The 20265-nt window shown below is 41.4% G+C and overlaps 1 protein-coding gene across 2 annotated transcripts in view; it reads left to right on the top strand.

Moving 5' to 3' along the window:
• Nucleotides 1-1891: 1891 nt before the first annotated feature.
• STON1 (stonin 1) overlaps nucleotides 1892-20265 on the top strand; it is a 28724-nt gene continuing 10350 nt past the window's right edge. Inside the window, exons 1-3 of one of the 2 annotated variants that reach the window (XM_030557743.1) lie at nucleotides 1918-1962; nucleotides 12813-12918; nucleotides 13467-15440. In XM_030557743.1, the coding sequence (XP_030413603.1) occupies nucleotides 13517-15440 (1924 nt within the window). In that variant the 5' untranslated portion in view covers nucleotides 1918-1962; nucleotides 12813-12918; nucleotides 13467-13516. Of the gene's footprint in view, nucleotides 1963-12812; nucleotides 12919-13466; nucleotides 15441-20265 lie in introns of both variants that reach the window. The other variant, XM_030557742.1, reaches the window with a different exon arrangement.

The raw sequence follows: 20265 nt of genomic DNA, 5'->3' as shown, positions 1-20265 counted from the left end.
CACAGCTGGGGATTAGGGAGTTTGGTACTTTCTTCAATAGATCCTTACACGGATGAGGGAGCAATGGGAACTGGAGCGAAGGTGTGACACAACAGCCCATTTGTGGTTCCCTCTCTGTCAGCATATCTTATCAGGCCTGACATACTCACCGCATCTCACACACAGGTGTCATAATATTTATTTAAAAGGTGACATGTACTATATTGTTTGAAATCTAATAATACACTGGTCAATAATGTCACTGTGAAAAGTGTGTAACAAGTTGCTAAGAGAAATTTTGGATACTGTCTGATACTGTATCCTGGAGAGTGTAAACAGACAAAAGTAACAAAACAGGTTGTTTCTTTTTAAGGGGGAAAGAAAATATGGTGGTAGATGCCTTGCTCAGGAAAGAGGGCTCTGATGTGCTGCCCCTGGGTCAGCCTGTGGTTAACCCTCTTGCAGCAATATTCTATGATTCTGTCTCAGAACAAAGAGTGAAAGTGATGTCATCGTGAAAGTGTATAAGACAGAAAGTGCAAATAATCAACAAACCAATAAAAGTAAATACACAAAGTGCTTTCAAAAAGAACAAAGTAAACTAAAAAAAGTCTTTTTTTGGCTAACTTCTTTGTTATACCAATAATAGATGTTACTCGGCATGGTATAAATAAAAAATTGTCAGAAAATATGATTTTCAAGTGGATGCTGTTTTGATCTATTTTATAGAGAGAGGATATTAATCATTACACCAATTTATTCTATGAAAACTGCCATAAGCTCTTTAACTTCCACCAGAACATTAGCCAGAGATGGGTGGAACAGACCTTGACATAGTGTCACCTGAATAGCATCACTTTCTTAGTACTATACTCATTGTCAGGCTCATTCTAATGCTTGGTTTGGGACTAAGGGTTTCCATTTGTCACTTTTGCCATTTTGATCTGGATGAGTTAAAGTGATCTGAGGTATGTGGAATCTTTCACTTCCTCAAGATAAAAGGTGCAAAAAATTGCAAACTTAAGATAATGTATTATGGCTCATACACCATCCCTCATCTAATCTCCCAATGTTAGCTAAGTCTGATTCAGCAAGGTTCTTAAGCATATGATTAACTTTAAAGATGTGACTAGTCCCGTTGACAGAAAGTTAGACACTTAAAATAACATTTTCAAGGGCACTTAAGAGTCTTGGGAGTGTCTCATCTTCAAAAGAGACAGAGCGTATGTCTACACCAGGTATGGCGCTGTAGCTGTGCTGCTCTAGCACCACAGTTATGGTTCCCCCATTGATGGAGGGTTTTTTATCTCTCTGCAGTGGTACCTAGGATAATGGCGGAATTCTTCTGTCCAGGTTGCTATGTCTCTAGTAGGGGTTAGCTTGACCTAACTATGGCACTCAGGGCGCAACATTTTGCACAGCCCTGAGCAACAGAGCTAGGTTGATTTAATTTTTAAGTGTAGACCAGGCCTTAGGCTTCTAAGTCCGATTGACTTTCAATGAAATCTTGGCTCTTAAGTGACTAAATCACTTTTGAAAATCGGATTTAGTTTCTTAGGTTACCAAGAGGCTTTTGGCCTTTAGGATGCTTAAGTTTACCTTGTTCAACCTGGGTTCTAGACATAGTGCAAAACAAGAGATTAAAGACACTCAACTTTGCTTACAAGTAATTAAATGTGTAAAAAAGCTGCGTGCCTACGACCACTGCTGCTTCCTCCCAGGGCTGGCTCCATCTTAGCCTGGGGCACGCTCAGATTCCCCAGCTGCGATCCAGGCTGCGAGCTTGTCCCATAGCCGAGTCTGTGGGGCTGCAGCCGCTAGGGCCCTCCCTGCAGCAGGGCTGTGAGTAGAGGCAGTTCCAGCCTCCTGCATTGTGCGCCGGCCCCCGACTCCCTCCTCCCCCTCCGCCAGTCTGGAAGCCTGTCCTCCCCGGCGGCGGCCGGCGCCGAGGCTGCGATCCCGGGCGCCGTGCAGTGCACACGGGTAAGGGGGTTCCGGCGCAACAGGGGGCAGCAGGGGCCGCAATGTCCCGCCGGGCAGGGGGCACCGCGGGCTGACTCCGACTTGAGGCAGTGAGCAGCTGCCTGGCACCGGGTCCGACTTCAGCCGGAGCGGGCAGGGGGGAGGTGGGAGCCGACAGTCCCCCGCCCCTTGCGAGGTAGGCTGCTGCCCGGGGCGCTCTCTGCAGTGCTCGCCCCCGGGGCACTCGGAAGACCTCCACAGTGAGTTACTTTGTTTCGTGGCCAGCAGGGCTGGGGAGAGATTGCGGGCAGGGCTGAGCTGGTGTGCGCGGCAGCTGAGCTCATCACTGCCGAGCCCAGGCCTGGGCCCTGGGCCCTGGGCCAGCCGGCCTGCGTGGGCTTCCCACTGGACCCACTCCCTTGGCCAGGGTGGGAATGAGGCGGTGGGGCCGGGGGCGGAGCTCTAGGATCCTGATAGTGGGAAGGGTCCCCTCCACTGCTGGCTCGGACTAGTTGATTATGTTTAGGCTTCTTGCGTTCGCTGAATATTTGCAGGCTAGTCAGGCAAGTCTTTTGTTTCTGTTCACAAGATTGAAAATTGTAATTTGCAGCAAGTTGAACTTCGTGCAAGTGCAAACTCTCCCAATAGCTGTTGAGAAGTGTAGTGTAACTTGTGTACTAACAGAAACCGCACTAACTACTACCCTCCTCCCTGGTTGTGTGGAAAATGCCAGGGAATTTCTTTCTAAAGGCCGCTGTTCCCGAAGTCAGAGCTCAGGGGCACCATTTCAGATTGGGGGGTGGGGGGCAACTTTAATCCTGATTCTAGGGACTGCTTAGGGACCTGAAAACTCTAGGTTTTTTTCCCTCCCAGATAACTTAGAAATTAGCCGATAGCACTGTATCTAATTCCTATATAAAAAAGAGGATTTTATGAATATTAGACCTACTCAGCTCTAATACTAACATGTTCTCACATCTTGTGTCAAGTCACTTAAGTTACACTAGTTAGGTTTAAAATTTTTATGTATATTCCTTATTACTAACTCTTGAATACAACAATTGTAGAAAAATCTAGATTACTTTCTATTGCTTTTTTTGCAGTTCACTAAACTTGGAATAGATCATTTAACTTTGGAAACATCTCACTAGGGCAAGCCCCCCCATGAGTTTATACTGCACCTGCCTGGGGCTCTAGAGGTGTCACCTTACTACAAATAACAGCCTAGAAACTAACCTTAAACAGGAGTGAAACTGACATTTTCAAGTCACTTTCACAGTACTGCCAATCCAAAGTGTTCAAAATCATGAATCAGGCTCACCAAAAATCATGAGATTGGATTTAAAATCATGGGATTATGTGAAAATAACAAATTTGGAGTTCTTTTTATTTGCCTTCTGCTTTTTGAGCCTTTAGTATGCACTGGGGTCACATTTTGAAACTTTCTCCACAGCCACGAGGACTAGAAACTTCATTTTTCTTTAAGAATGAAGGCTGAAATCATCACATATTCACTTGACTCCAGGAGCTGGGGCTTTAAGGAAAACAATTATCATGAGACTGACAAAATCATGAGAGTTGGCAACACTGCTTTTATTTCTGTTTAAAGGCTAGTTACTTTCCAGAAGCCTCTTAAATATAACACTATAGTGATTGAGTTGCAGTTCTCACAGGAGAATATTTAAAACCAAACACCAAGAAAATTCTATATTTTAAAGTTGAGAAAAAAACAGCTTCTGAGGTACATCAGAGCCACTGGAGGCAAGAAAGGAAAGTAAACAGGCGCAGGAGCTCTGGGCAGCTCTTCCTTTAGAAAGAAAGTTGGAGGGTCAAATTTTCTAGTCCTTAGTCAACTAAAACTTCTGTTGCCATCAGTGCCTCCATTCAGGTGTAAACATCACAGTGAACATGTGATAACATGTGTTGTCAATAACTATACACGTCATACTTAAATATCTGAGCCTCTTTTACAGGCTAAACTTCCATATCCTTAATCACCAGCCCTTTCTTACTTTAATCACCCTGTCTCTGTTTTTAAACACAGTACTGACTCCTGCCTCAGGGGCACCTCTCCTCTGCAGAACTTACATTTCACACTAAGGACTTGTATACGCTGGCAATTTACAGTGCTGCAACTTCCTCGCTTGGGGGTGAAAAAACACCCCTCTTAGCACAGCAAATTTCAGCTCTGTAAAGCACCAGTGTAGATGTGCTCCCAGCGCTGGTAACTGTGCCCCTCGTGGAGGTGGGTTTTTAGAGTGCTGGGAGTGCTTCTGCAACTATACAAGCCAGCGTGACCAGTGTAGACTAGCCCTAATGCTGTGCTGTAGTTAAGAGCTCCACCTGGGAGCTTGCACATCTTCTTTATGAAACTCAAGGGGGGGCTTCTGCCCTCCCCTGGCCCCCCTAACTGGTGCCCTTAGCAGAACTTTCTGCCTGTCTCATCTTTACACTTGCCAAAGGATGTCATTCTTAAATCTCTCCTATTTTAAATGATGATGAACTTAATTATGGTCCAAAGTTTAAATTATGTTAACCAGTTGCTTATGTGCCATATTGCCAGCTCTGGCATAAATGTTTCCAAATTCTTTATTTTTGTGCTGTTTTATAAGAACTACACCAGCGTGCCAAACTTGTGGGGAACAAACAAATATTGCTGTTTATGTGAGGTCAGCTTCTGGACTTCAAATAAAAAATTCCAGGGCCAAGTTTTCTGCTGAAATAACTCCACTGAAGTTAGTGGAGTTACACCAGCAGGGAATTTGCCTTCTACTGTTCAAGGAGGTTGCTTCCTGGAGAATATTATGAAAGCAGAGTAATGCAGGAGCCTAGACTTCCCACTAACATACTTGGAGAATGAGTGATCAAATTCCTTGGTTTCTTTCTTGCGTGTTCAGTATTCAGTAAAAGTTCAACTTTTTTCAGCTTACTTTGAAAGAAACAAGGTTTAGCGCAGTAGTGTTTGTGCTACTGACTGTAGTTAAAATTGTTAACATTTTCCATTATTAGCGAAATTTTCATGGTGGCTAAAATGTAGCCAGTAGTTCTGGCATGAGAGTTTATTTGGTATAGATTTAAAAATCTAATTGTTAAGAGATTTTGTTCTACCACTTTTATTACAGAAAGGTAAAGAAAAAAGTACTGATTACATTCAGTGCCAAGCATCTTCAACTCCTGTGGAAGTCAATGAGGGTTTGGGTGCTGAGCACCTTGCAGAATCAGGTCCAGAGGGTTAGTTTTACTGGTTAAGGTAGAATACTCCTTTTGCTTATGTATGTATGCGTAAGATGGGATATTCTTTTTGCTTATATAGTGTTCTGATATTTGTGGGAAATAAAAGACTGTTTCCTAAACTTGTTGGGAAAAAATACTAGATACAATGTTTCAAATATGAATTCCTAAAATTAAGTTCCTAAGTCTATATCTGGACACCAAGTAAGTGGTCTCATTGTCCATTTGTTGGAAAACTGATGGTGGCTTGCTCTTCCAACAAACAGGTGATAGGAAGACCCCCACGGTCAAAGGCTGCTGGAGACTTGTTTAATTGCTACAAAAAAAAAAGCTCCTTTCACTTTTTCTTTTAGCCCTGTTAAACCTGCTAGTATCAAACCTTGGAGCTCTGCTTAAGCCTTGTTTACACTGCCACTTTACAGCGCTGAAACTTTCTTGCTCAGTGGTGTGACTGAAACCTTTTCCCCCGCCCCCCAAGCAATGCAAGTTTCAGTGCTATAAAGTGGCAGTGTAGACAGTGCACCAGCACTGGAAGTTTCTCCCATCATGGGGGTTGTTTTTTTATGATTCCATGACTACACAGCCATGTTAAAGTGCTGCTGCAGCAGCAGCGCTTTAGAATCATAGAAGATTAGGGTTGGAAGGGACCTCAAAAGGTCATCTAGTCCAATCCCCTGCTCAAAGCAGGGCCAATCCCCAGATAGATTTTGACCCCAGTTCCCTAAATGGCCCCCTCAAGAATTGAACTTGAAACCCTGGGTTTAGCAGGTTGATACTCAAAGCACTGAGCTATCCCTCCCCCGAAGCATTGGTAGTGAAGACATATCTTACATCATAGGAAACGAAGGGTCAGAGCCTTCTTTCCCCATCTGGAGGCTGCGCATCTTACAAAATTATTACAATTTAAGGGAGGGAAAAAGTAAGTTTGTGGATAAGAATAAACTTTTGTTTGTCTACAGCATTGAAAGTATGTGTACAGCAACAAAACATTTTGTGGCTTTTATGTAACAACATAAAATCAAACTATGTCTTTGAATATTTGCATGAGTAGCCTGATGGAAATGAGCGCTTAGTATAAATAGCTGTGGTTGAGAGCCTAAAAATAGTTTGGCCATCATAGGGTATGGCCAGAAGTTACAGTGAAGCAATATTAGGATTATAAATCAAACCAACAGGAAATTCCAAGTTAAGGCAGACATTCTGCCCTTAAATAACATACACATATGAACTTTTTCCCCCTCAATAACAAGAACACAGAATTTCTGTAACTCTGGATTTTTGGCTTGTTGCAATCTTAATGGACTGAATTTTCAGTCAGACCTGCCTAAATCTAGGCTTCTAAATCCATATTTAGACATTGAACTTGCAGCCCATATGAATATTAGTCCAGTGGTAGACTGACTTAATTAATCAAGTTAAAGAGCAAACCTCCACAATGAACATCCCCTTGCTTCATATATTTGAGAAATGAGATTTTATTGCTCCAAATAATTCTTTCCACTTCAATAGTATTTTCCAGTCAGGGATTTCAAAGCACTTCAAGCATTATAAGAGCAACACTGTCAGGCACCCACAGTTTTTAAAGTTTTCTTGATAGGTATAAATATCACTTTCCCTATTGCCTTTAAGCCAGTCAGTGCAGCAGACATGTCACTTAGAAACATACTCATCTGCACCCCAACTAAAACAGCAAATTATATATCTGGATGTGAATCCAAATTAGGCTGTTCTGGGGACCAGTTTTGACAGTTACTGATAGTGCACTCATCACAAATTTGATCTGATTGAAGGCTATGAAGAAACCATTGTCAGTAAATGTAAAAATATTGTGCTATACATTTATCTAATTAAACATGTAATACTGTAATTGTGCAGATTTCCTCTCATACTAGTACACCTTGTGATAACTGTTTTAAAGGCTTTAAGGAAGGCACTTGTGGTGTTCCTGTGTAGTTTAGGCGAGAACACTGATCTGTTGAAAATATTAATTATAGCCCACCTACAGTGCTTTTCACACTGAAAGAGCTGTACAAGCATGAAGTAGTGTATTAGCCAGTAAAAAAAAATATTAGCACTTTACATTTTCCTCTTGGCTGCTAAAATGTGGCATAGTTTGAAATGCCGGTTCAAAAACTGACTATTGTATAGCATGAGAAAGTAGCATATTACATTACTACAAGAACACTGTCCAGTTCAGAGCTTTATATTAAATAGTTTCTTTAACTTTGTTATTAATAACAGCTTGCTGTAGATTATTAAAGTTGGAAGCATTTTAAAAACATCCTTTTTGTCATTTATTCTGTTCGTAATGTTTTGCACATCACTCAGCTTGGATAGTACAAATACCAGCTGAGAGGCCAGTTTTATAGTTGTTGTCCTCCTCTCCCTCCACAATTATCAATTACTGGTTCTCAGGCATTACACCGGTGCTTAAGTGTTTGGGTCCTTAATATTCTTCTAGAACAGGGGTGGGCAAACTTTTTGGCCCAAGGGCCACATCTGGGTGTGGAAGTTGTATGCAGGGCCTTGAATGTAGGGCTGGGGCAGGGGGTTGGGGTGCGGGAGGGAGTGTAAGGTGTAGGAGGGGGTGTGGAGCGCAGGAAGGGGCTCAGGGCAAGGGGTTGGGGTGCAGCAGTGGGCTCAAGGCAGGGGGTTAGGGGACTGAGGGCAGGGGGTTGGGGTGCAGGGTGCAGGAGGGATTTGGGGAGCGGGCTCCAGCCTGGTGCTGCTTACCTCGAGTAGCTCCAGGGTGACACTGGCGTGCAGTGGGGCTAAGGTAGGCTCCCTGCCTGCCCTGGCCTGGCGACATTCCTGGAAGTGGCCAGCATGTCTGGCAGTGGCTCCTGGGGGTGGGGTAGGGCAGGTGGTTCCCTGTTCCTGGCCAATGGGAGCTGCAGGAGGCAGTGCCCGCAGGCAAGGGGGTGCACGGAGCCCTCTGCTCCCCCAGGGGCCACAGGGACATGGCGCTGGCTGCTTCTGGGAGTAGCGTGGGGCCAGGGCAGGTAGGGAGCCTGCCTTAGCCCCACTGCGTTGGGGGCTGGCAATCTCACGGGCTGGACTGAAAGCTCTGATGGGCCGGATGCAGCCCGTGAGCCATAGTTTGCCCTCCCCTCTTCTAGAAGAATGTTTAATTGTAAAGACAATGGAATGGCCGATACAGGACTTGATTAATAAAGAATAAAAGGAGGGTAATAAAAATGACAGTCAACATAGGTTTGTGGAAAATAGATCCCATCAAACTAAGCTGATATCTTTTTTTGGTGAGATTGCAAGTTTGGTAGATAAAGGTAATAGTGTTGATGTAATATACTTAGATTTCTGTAAGACATTTGAATTGGTAATGCATGACTCTTAATTGAAAAATTAGCTATAAAATTAACATGGCACACATTACATGGATTAAAGGCTGGCTAATTGCTAGTTCTCAAAATGTAATTATAAATGGGGAATCATTATCTAATGGGTGTGTTTTTGGAGGGGTCCTGCAGGGATTGGTTCTTGGCCCTAGGCCAGTGGTTCTCAAACTTTTTTTTTCACGGACCACTTGAGAATTGCTGAGGGTCTCGGTGGACCACTTAATGAGCTTTCCAAATGTTGTTTGTACCATTAGCTAACTATTGTAAAGCGCTTTGGATAAAAGCTCTAAATAAAAAACACCCTTAATAATAATTAATTTTTTATTCTATAAAGAAAAGCGCACAACTCATATTTTAATATCAGTAGTCTTACCTTTCTAATGCAATCGATGTGTCCTCTCTCTCCCGCTGTGGCAGCCCCTGAGCTGGGGCTGGGAAGGAGGCAGGTATCTCCCCTGCCACAGAACTGAGGCTGGGAAGAAAGGCCATCTCTCCCTGGCAGCCGCAGCCCTGGAGCTGGAGAAAATCACCTGTTTCTCTGGCTACTGCAACTCTGCATGTCCCAAATTCCCCACTGCCCCCTCCTACCTACCCCCTATTCCCCCCAAAGCCACCACCTCACCTTACATGTGCTCCTTCAGGGTCCAGGCACCTAATTAGTGGAGTCACTAATTAGGTAGGTGGCCCTTCATTCTCCTGTGTGCGGCTGCCCAGGCTATCTGAATGGAGCTTGCGGACCACTAGTGGTCTGCGGACCACAGTTTGAGAACCTCTGCCCTAGGCTGTTTAACATTTTTATTCATGGCCTGGAAGAAAACATAAAATCATCACTGATAAAGTTCGCAGATGAGAAAAGATTAGGGGAGTAATAAGTATTGAAGAGGGCAAGTAGTTGATACAAAGCATCCTGGATTGCTTAGTAAGCTGTGCATCAGCAAATAATATGCATTTTAATATGTCTAAATGTAAACATCTAGGAACGAGGAATGTAAGCCTTATTTAGAGGATGGGGCACTGTATCCTGGGAAGCAATGACTCTGAAAAAGATTTGGAGGTCACGATGGATAAGCAGCTGTACATAAGCTCTCAGTGTGACTGGTGCCAAAAGGGCTATCTAGAGTAGCAGTAGAGAGGTTATATTGCTGGTATACTGTGTCCTGGTACCCACAACTTAAGAAGGACATTGGTAAATTGGAGAGGGTTCAGAGAAGAGTGATGAGAATGATTAAATGATTAGAAAATATGCCTTATAGCAATAGGCTGGGAGCTCAATCTATTTATCTTAACAAGGAGAAGGTTAAGGGGTGACTTGATTAGTCTGTAAGTACCTATATGGGGAACAAATATTTAATAATGGGCTTTTCAGTCTAACAGAGAAAGGTATAACATGATCCCATGACTGGAAGCTGAAGCTAGACAAACTCAGACCGGAAATAGGGTGTACATTTTTAACAATAATTAACCTTTGGAATAATTTATCAAGGCTCATGGTGGATGCTGACAATTTTAAAGTCAAGATTGGATGTTTTTCTAAAAGATCTGCTCTAGGAATTAATTGGGGAAATTCTATGTCCTGTAATATTTATGATGTCAGAGTTGATGATCACAGTGGTCCCTTCTTGCCTTGGTATCTATGAAATAATCTGTTGAGGTTAAAAACAAAAACAAAGAAGCCCCACATGACTAATTTTTACTACTTGGTATTATTAAACTCTCCCTCACCCTCTCAAAGAAACAACTAATTTTGTGGGCTAAACTATCTGCTAGTGTCCTTTTTAACAATAAGATGAACAGAGTGCTATATGGCGAAACTACATTTGCAGTGCTAACGTTTTCTAAACTACGTTTAAAATTACTTCATTAGGTTCAAAAGCATATAGCTTAATGGCCTAAATAGAACAATATTATAAATAAAAAGAGATTTTCTCTACAGGAAGCAGGTTAAATCAGAAGCTGAAATAATTTTGAGTATTGTTGGGTGTTCACGTAATCTTCAGTTCCCTGTATCTGATCTTCACTTCTTTTAATGAAAGTCATCCCACAAATTACAAGCAAAATCCAAAATACACACAAAATAAATACTGTTTTAGAACCTGTTTAAGATTGTACAGTTAAGCCTTCACAAGCTAGGGAATTCCAGGGTTAAGATTGCACAGGCAATTCATCTCCTTGTGTGTGTGTAATGTATTCTGATACAGTTTTAATTACATGATCATATACTAATTTTTTCACAGTACACTGTCTCATTCAGTGCACAGGATGGATGGTGCTCACTGAATAAGTAGTTATTAATTATTTCTTTTTAGCCAAAATGTGACTTCAGGCCTTATTTACTGCTTACCATCTAAACCCTGCACTAAATACAGAATTATTAATTTCCTCATGGGCTTTTCTGTGGCACTTGTTACCATAGTATCTGAGCACTTCACAAACATGAATGAATTTATGTTCACAACACCAATACATGTTATAATGGAGAAATTATAATAACCATTTTACAGCTGGGGAACTGATGCACAGAGAGATTAAGGCCAAAATTGTCAAAAGTATCTACCATATTGTCTCCCCCCAATCCCTCCTCAGAGGTCATTAGCAGAGTTTGGACCTGTAGATCCCTAGCATGCTAATGGAGTAACAGATGGTTGTACGAGGCTTTTATCTCATTGTGGACCAGCCACCAGAGGCTGATAGGACACATTTTGCTAGGGGATTCACAGCTCTTTGCTGACACCAAAAGAAAGTTGAAAGTCAGGAATCCTGGGTTCCACTCCAGGTTTGGAAGGGAACTGTGCTCAAGTGGTTACCCTTCTTTCCCTGTCCCTTAGCATGCACCTACCTGTTTCTCCTCCCCTGCCACTATGCCACACCAACTGCCTGTCTTTGACTCCCCCCATCCTCCCAGCCTGTCTCTGTACCCCTCTGCACCTATCCCCACCAGAATTCAAGCCTTGTCACCTCAGGCATAGACTGTGTCTTCCCTGACCCAGCACCTGTCCCTGTCTCTCTGTAGCCCCATGTCCCTCTCCCTGAAGATACAATGCTTTGGTAGTGACAAGCAGCAAACCCCTCCAGGTGCTGTTATCAATCAGCGCAAGAGCATGTGGATCCCCACACCCAGCCTGATTGCATGAATGCTCCCAGAGCCACTCACAAATCACTCAGAGAAAGGCACCAGATAATTCCCTCCAGTTCCCAGCCTTACACCCCAGAGCTGTACTGTCTTGCCCTGGTCAGAAGCCCGACCAGTGTAAGTTTATTACCTAGTCCGCCCCACCCTCAATGTGGTGAGATCATGCCCTAGCCTTTGTAACCTGAGTTGAGATTTCCCAAGCACTTCAAGCAAAATAGATACCACAGAAAAGAAAAGATAAGCACATAATCTAAATCTTAAACTTTATTACACTAGGCAGTATTTAGATCGAGCAATTTTCTTACCCCATTGGAAGTTACAGTTCTTAATACACAGGTCTCAATACAACCAGTCTCCGCAGTTGAAATCTTCGTCTTCTCAGCATTCTTGTTGCTTTCATGATAAAGAGATTGCACTACAGTACTTGTATTAGGTGAATTGAAAAATACTATTTCTTTTGTTTACAGTGAAAATATTTGTAATACAAAATAAATATAAACGGAGCACAACAAATACAACTTTGTATTTTGTGTTGTTATTGAAGTTGATATATTTGAAAATGTAGAAAACATCCAAAATATTTAAATAAATGGTATGCTATTATTGTTGAACAGGGCAGTTAATCACGACTGATTTTTTTAATTGCTTGACAGCCCTAGTTAAGAATGTTTTACGTTTGTAAAGTGTAGCACTCAAAAGTTAGGAAATGCCAGAATTCAAGTTGCCTGTGCAAGCTTACTATGTCCCTTTATGATTATGTAATATGACAGTCTTTAATTACTTTTTTCCTCCATAGGACCCTTCTGTCCTGTTCCTCTGCACCTAGTCGTATGCATTTGAGTTTGACTGTTTCCTTTTCCTCCATGCTGCCTAGGCATCAGGCTCCCTGGCCTCAGTTCTGCTCAGCCTCTTGTTGGAGCATGTGAATTGTGGCTGGCACAGAACTCTGTGTAGGTAGATCAGGCTCAGTACAGATGGAATGTTCAGGGAATTTTTCTGCCAGCCACAGTGAACTTCTGTCAGCTCCACTTACACATGCATCTGACGAAGTGGGTATTCACCCACGAAAGCTCATGCTCCAAAACGTCTGTTAGTCTATAAGGTGCCACTGGATTCTTTGCTGCTTTCTGAGATATATAAATTTATATTTTCAGAGGCTTATAACTCAGCCAAATTTGGGTGAAATTTCAGAGAACAAAAAAGGGCACAGGTGAGAGAACCCAGCTTCCTTCACACGCACACATGCCGCTCTTCCAAATGGTAAGTTTCTGCCCCAAAGCGTGGAGGTGCTATAGCTTCTCAGCAAAACAGTTGCAAGAATTTTTTAATATGAGCAAAGCAATGCATTTTCCCCCTAGCCTCCATCTTGGAAACAGACGAGCCATTTTTACTGAACTTTTCCAAAAAATTCATCATGAGGCAGATACCCAACATGAAAATTTCAGCTCAAACAGTTATTTTGCCAAAGATAACAAAGCCTTATAATGGAAAATGTTAGGCAACCTTACCTATTGGTATTTCTGTCAGCTCCACTTATAGTGTGTGTGGGTGTGTATATCAGATGTTCAAAGCTGTCTGCTAAGTTTGGGTGCCGAATTTGTGACATCAATTGGAGGTTTATGGGTACTCAGTACTTTAAAAATCGAGCCTTAGGTGATTCAAGTTGTGCATCCAGAAAATTGAGGCACCCAAAACTGGATGCTCATGAAAATGTAGGCATTATGAAATGTGACTTATAAGTTTTTTTCAAAAGTAATTGCATTTATTTCTTATCATGTTTGTTCTTGTTTTGTGTTATTTCTTAACAGATGACTCAGAGGTGATACCTGTATAAGTGTTTCAAGTTTTTTTCTGCAAGATGTGTTCCACATATCCAGCAAACTGGGTCACTTTTGATGATGAACCTCTCTTTCAGTCTCCTCAACAATCAGTGGAAGAGCGTAATACCTGTACAGCAAATGGTCTTAACCTCAATCTTGCTAATGTGCATGAATCTTCCAGTAGGTCATCTTCTACAAGCAGCACCCCACTTTCTACTCCTATAGCTGACTTTTACTTAAATCCTGGATTTCCTAGTAACTCTCCACTTTCTACACCTAACAAAGAGTATCCAGGAAGTCCCTGTATCCCCAAATCAGGAATTCACATTCTTTATCCTATTCCTGAATTGTCATCAAACATTAATCTTCACCCACCACCTGGGACTTGTTCTTCCTTAGCTTTTCAGAAACTGAGCACTGCAGCTAATGATAATCCACCTAAGATTTTATTCTCTAAACAAGCTGCCGTGGGTGAAATAAATCCTACTTACCAAGAAAGCTGCAATAAATTAGAAGATCAGTTGGAATTGGAACGCTTCCAATATTTTCAGAATGACTGTGCTTTTTCAACGTTATTTTGGAAAGAGGGGTGTTCAACTAGCATGTCTCTTTATAATGTTGACGCACAAAGAAAGGATAAAAAGCTTTGCAGAAGTATTTGCCATCCTAAAGAAAAAGACAGTTGCCATGATCAGAAAAGTCTCAATCAGAATTCCTTCAGTTATATCTGTGAAAGGCTTGACCATTTGCAAACTGATACTTCGGGAAGCTTGTCTGCCTCCAGCATACATGCATGGCATAATCTCTCTTCTTTCATTCCACACAGTCTCTTCAGGAGCCAGAAAAAAGATGGTTGGCCTTTCATGCTAAGAATTCCTGAGAAGAAGAATATGATGTCATCTCGGCAGTGGGGTCCTGTTTATCTTAAAGTCCTACCTGGGGGCATTTTACAAATGTACTACGAGAAGGGCCTTGAAAAACCTTTCAAAGAATTCCAGCTCCAACCATACTGTAAACTGTCAGAACCCAAGCTAGAGAACTGTAGTGTTTCAGGAAAAATCCATACCGTGAAGATTGAATATGTGTCTTATACAGAGAAAAGAAAATTCCACCCCAAAGCAGAAGTGGTCCATGAACTAGAGGTAGAGCAGATGCTAAAGTTAGGAACCACGAATTACAATGACTTCACTGACTTCCTTGCAACAGTTGAGGAAGAGTTAATGAAGCTTCCAGCCATCTGTAAGCAAAAGAGAAATTATGAGGAACAAGAAATTATACTAGAAATAGTGGATAAGTTTTGGGGGAAAATCACTAAAACAGAAGGAAAACTTGTAGAAAGTGCTGTAATCACACACATTTATTGTATGTGTTTTGTGAATGGCAATACTGAATGCTTTTTTACTTTAAATGATCTAGAGCTTCAGAAAAGAGATGAGCGTTATTTTGACAAGGACCTGGAGAAGAAATGGATTGATATTCTTGACTACCATTTCCATAAGTGTGTCAAAACACATGAGTTTGAGCAATCTAGAATTATTAAGTTTACACCCCTGGATGCCTGTAGGTTAGAACTGATGCGCTTCAAAACACTGTATAATGGGCAAGACCTTCCATTTTCTTTAAAGGCTGCAGTAGTTGTTCAGGGAGCATACATTGAACTTCAGGCTTTTATAAACATGTCTTCTAGTTGTCTGATTCCAGCACGTTTGCATTCCATGAAATACTGTGAAAATGTCATGATACGCTTTCCAGTTCCTGCACAGTGGATCAAAGCACTTTGGACAATGAATCTCCAAAGACAGAAGTCCCTAAAAGCAAAAATGAACAGAAAAACATGCCTTGGTTCTTTACATGAAGTTGAATCTGATCCTGTAATTCAGGTCTCAATTGGAACAGCAAAATATGAAAGTGCCTATAGGGCTGTAGTGTGGAAGATAGACAGACTTCCGGATAAAAACTCAAGTAAATATATCCTGCATTATCAAAATAGTACTTTTTGGGTACAACTCTTCTACTGGAGGAGCCTGATTCTTCTCTCATGCTGCTCTTATACTTGTATAATTTCACTGACTTCAGGGTAAATACTCCTAATTTACACCAGTGTAAGAGCCCAGTACCAGTCCAACTACTATTATCTTCAGTGGGAGATGGACTGGGCCTTTTAATGAGAGAAGAGTTTGGCCTTAAATGTTTTTTCTAATGAGCAATTTTATCTTGATGGCAGTAGCTTCTTCAATACTTGTACTACAGTAGTGCCTAGAGCCCCTAACTGAGACCAGGGCCTCATTGGTCTAAACACTCTGTAAACCCATAATAAAAAATGGTTCCTGCCCGTGAATAACATACAATTTAAAGGGGAAAGACAGACAAAGATGGGATGGGAGTCAAAAACAGACCAGAGTCACTGAGCTGGTCAGTGGCAGAGCTGGGACCAGAACCCAGGAGTCTTAAGCTTATAGCATCTTCATGCCAAAGCAATAGTGTCAGTGTAGTTAGAAGGTGCTGTGGTCAATCTCCCTGGGAGTCCAGAGGTCTGCTGAGTTTCAACTTTGACATGTTCACTTTCCTTGTGAAAGCACAGCCATCTAGTACCACGTTTGTGGACTAACTAATATTCTGAGTTTGTATTCATAGAAAAATATCAATAGTGATATCACAGTGCCTTGGGTTATATTCCTTCTTTGTGGTGGTGATACATTAAATAAATGACCACTGCAAAATAAATAAAAGGGGGGGCAACTATGCTTTTATTTAAGGCTGTCAAGCAATTAAAACATTAATTGCCATTAATCATGTGATTAAAAAATTAAGACCGATTAATTGTGCTGTTAAACAATAATAGAATACCATTTATATAAATATTTTGGGTGTTTTCCACTTTTTCAAATATATTGATTTCAGTTACAGCACAGAATACAAAGTGTACTGTGTTTGCTTTATATTTATTTTTTATTATAAATATTTGCACTGTAAAATACAAGAAATAGTGCTGGAGAATGAAGGCCCCTTGGATATGCATTGTGTATGTGAGACGTTTGGAATATTTTGTGCAAGGCAATGACAGCTATTACATTCTCTTGTATGTAATACAATTTCCAGAAATTATGCCTTCTAGAAATATGGGTGCAAGAAGGTAGATTAACAAATGGATCAAAATAGCAAGATAACTTATATTTTAACACCAAGAAATTCAAATTACATCCTGAAAAAGCCCAGCGAAACTTTTACCCTTTAACTCCAGTCATTAGGAAAAGGCAGGTGATAGTAATGGGAGATTCAATCATTAGAAACATAGATAGCTGGGTTTGTGATGACTGGGAGAACCGTATGACTTTCCTGCCTGGTGCGAATGTTGTGGATCTCTTGAGGCATCTAGATAGACTTATGTGTAGTGCTGTGGAGGAGCTGGTGGTCACGGTACATGTAGGTAACAATGAGATAGGGAAGGGTAGGAGAGATGTCCTGGAGGCCAAATTTAGGCTGCTAAGAAAGAAACTGAAATCCAGGACCTCTATGGTAGCATTCTCAGAAATGCTTCCTGTTCCACGCACAGGACCAGGTAGGTAGGCAGAGCTTCAGAGTCTCAATGTATGGTTAAGACGATGGTGTAGAGAGAAGGGGTTTAGATTTATTAGGAACTGGGGAAACTTTTGGGATGGGGGATCCTATACAGGAAGGATGGGCTCCACCTAAATCAAAGTGGATCCAGACTGCTGGCACTTAACATTAAAAAGTTTGCAGAGCAGTTTTTAAACTAAGAGATGGGGCAAAGCCGATTGCTGCAGAGGAGCACATGGATCGGACAGAGACTTCTCTTAGAGGAGAGTCTTTTGATAGAGATTCTCTGGGTTCTAGTCAGAAGGAGAGGATGGACCAGGATAAAGTATGCGACAGATCAGACGAGAAACTTTGACATAAAGAATCTGACACATCAGAAAAGGGCAGACAAATAAATAGTGACAAGTTTTTTAAGTGCATGTACACAAATGCTAGAAGTCTAAATAAAAAGATGGGTGAACTAGAGTGCCTCGTGTTAAAGGAGGATATTGATATAATAGGCATCACAGAACCCTGGTGGAGTGGGTACAATCAACGTGACACAATCATTCTGGGGTACAAAATATATCGGAAGGACAGAACAGGTCATGTGGGAGGAGGAGGGGGAGTGGCACTATATGTGAAAGAAAATGTAGAATCAAATGAAGTAAAAATCTTGTTCCATAGAATCTCTATGGATAGTAACTCCATGCTCTAATAAGAATATAACAGTAGGGATCTATTAACAACCACGTGATCAGGATAGTGATAGTGACGATGAAATGCTAAGGGAGATTAGAGAGGCTATCAAAATAAAGAATTCGATAATAGTGGGGGATTTCAGTTATCTCCATATTTACTAGGTACATGTCACCTCAGGATGAAATGCAGAAACAAAATTTCTTGATACTTTAAATGATTGTTTCTTGGAGAAGCTGGTACAGGAACCCACACGGGGAGAGGCAATTCTCGATTTAGTCCTGAGTGGAGCGCAGGATCTGGTCCAAGAGGTAACTATAACAGTTCCACTTGGAAATAGTGACCATAATATAATAACATTTGACATTCCTGTGAGAGAACACTTCAACAGCCCAACACTGTGGCATTTAATTTCGGAAAGGGGAACTATGCAAAAATGAGGAGGTTAATTAAAAAAAAATTAAAAGGTACAGTGACTAGATTGCAACAATAAAGACAAATGCAAAGTGCTCCACTTAGGAAGGAACAATCAGTTTCACACATAAAGAATGGGAAGAGACTGTCTAGGAAGGAGTATGGCAGAAAGAGATCTAGGGGTCATAGTGGACCACAAGCTAAATATGAGTCAACAGTGTGATACTGTTGCAAAAAAGCAAACGTGATTCTGGGATGCATTAACCAGTGTGTTGTAAACAAGACATGAGAAGTCATTCTTCCGCTCTACTCTGCACTGGTTAGGCCTCAACTGGAGTATTGTGTCCAGTTCTGGGCACCGCATTTCAAGAAAGATGTGGAGAAATTGGAGAGGGTCCAGAGAAGAGCAACAAGAATGATTAAAGGTCTTGAGAACATGACCTATGAAGGAAGGCTGAAAGAATTGGGTTTATTTAGTTTGGAAAAGAGAAGACCGAGAGGGGACATGATAGCAGTTTTCAGGTATCTAAAAGGGTGTCATCAGGAGGAGGGAGAAAACTTGTTCACCTTAGCCTCTAATGATAGAACAAGAAGCAATGGGCTTAAACTGCAGCAAGGGAGATTTAGGTTGGACATTAGGAAAAAGTTCCTAACTGTCAGGGTAGTTAAACACTGGAATAAATTGCCTAGGGAGGTTGTGGAATCTCCATCTCTGGAGATATTTAAGAGTAGGTTAGATAAATGTCTATCAGGGATGGTCTAGACAGTATTTGGTCCTGCCATGTGGGCTGGGGACTGGACTCAATGACCTCTCGAGGTCCCTTTCCTAGAGTCTATGAATATATGAATCTAGAGTGAAATCCCTGCAAGCTGCATGGACACTTTTCAAAGGCACCATAATAGAGGCCCAACTTAAATGTATACCCCAAATTAAAAAACGTAGTAAAATAACTAAAAAAGAGAAACTGTGGCTTAACAACCATGTAAAAGAAGCAGTGAGAGATAAAAAGGCATCTTTTAAAAAGCAGAAGTCAAATCCTAGTGAGGTAAATAGAAAGGAGCATAGCACTGCCAAATTAAGTGTAAAAATGTGATAAGAAATGCCGAAAAGGAGTTTGAAGAACAGCTAGCGAAAAACTCCAAAGGTAATAACAAAATGTTTTTTAAGTACATCAGAAGCAGGAAGCCTGCTAAACAACCAGTGGGGCCCCTAGACGATCGAGACACAAAAGGAGTACTTAAAGATGATAAAGCCATTGTGGGGAAACTAAATGAATTCTTTGATTCCGTCTTCATGGCTGAGGATGTTAGGGAGATTCCCAAACCTGAGCCGTCCTTTGTAGGTGACAAATCTGAGGAATTGTCACAGTTTTAAAATTTCACTAGAGAAGGTTTGGGAATTAATTGATAAACTTAACAGTAACAAGTCACTGGGACCAGATGGCATTCACCCAAGAGTTCTGAAAGAACTCAGATGTGAAATTGCGGAACTATTAACTATGGTTTGTAACCTGTCCTTTAAATCGGCTTCAGTACCCAATGACTGGAAGTTAGCTAATGTAACGCCAATATTTAAAAAGGGCTCTAGAGGTGATCCCAGCAATTACAGACTGATAGTCTAATGTCAGTACTGGGCAAATTAGTTGAAACAATAGTAAAGAATAAAGTTGTCAGACGCACAGAAGAACATAACTTGTTGGGCAAAAGTCAACAGTTTCTGTAAAGGAAAATCATGTCTTACTAATCTATTAGAGTTCTTTGAAGGGGTCAACAAACGTGAACAAGGGAGAATCAAGTGGACATAGTGTACTTAGATTTCCTGAAAGACTTTGACAAGGTCCCTCTTATGTAAATTAAGTTGCCATGGGATAAGAGTGAAGATCCTTTCATGGATTGAGAACTGGTTAAAAGACACGGAACAAAGGGTAGGAATAAATGGTAAATTTTCAGAATGGAGTGGGGTAACTAGTGGTATTCCCCAAGGGTCAGTCCTCGGACCAATCCTATTCAACTTATTCATAAATGATCTGGAGAAAGGGGTAAACAGTGAGGTGGCAAAGTGATAGTTAATACCAAAGCAAACTGTGAAGAATTTTAAAAAGATCTCACAAAACTAAGTGATTGGGCAACAAAATGG

Source organism: Gopherus evgoodei, chromosome 3, assembly GCF_007399415.2.
Source record: "Gopherus evgoodei ecotype Sinaloan lineage chromosome 3, rGopEvg1_v1.p, whole genome shotgun sequence".
Lineage (NCBI taxonomy): Eukaryota > Metazoa > Chordata > Testudines > Testudinidae > Gopherus > Gopherus evgoodei.
This window is presented reverse-complemented; position numbering and strand designations above follow the sequence as displayed.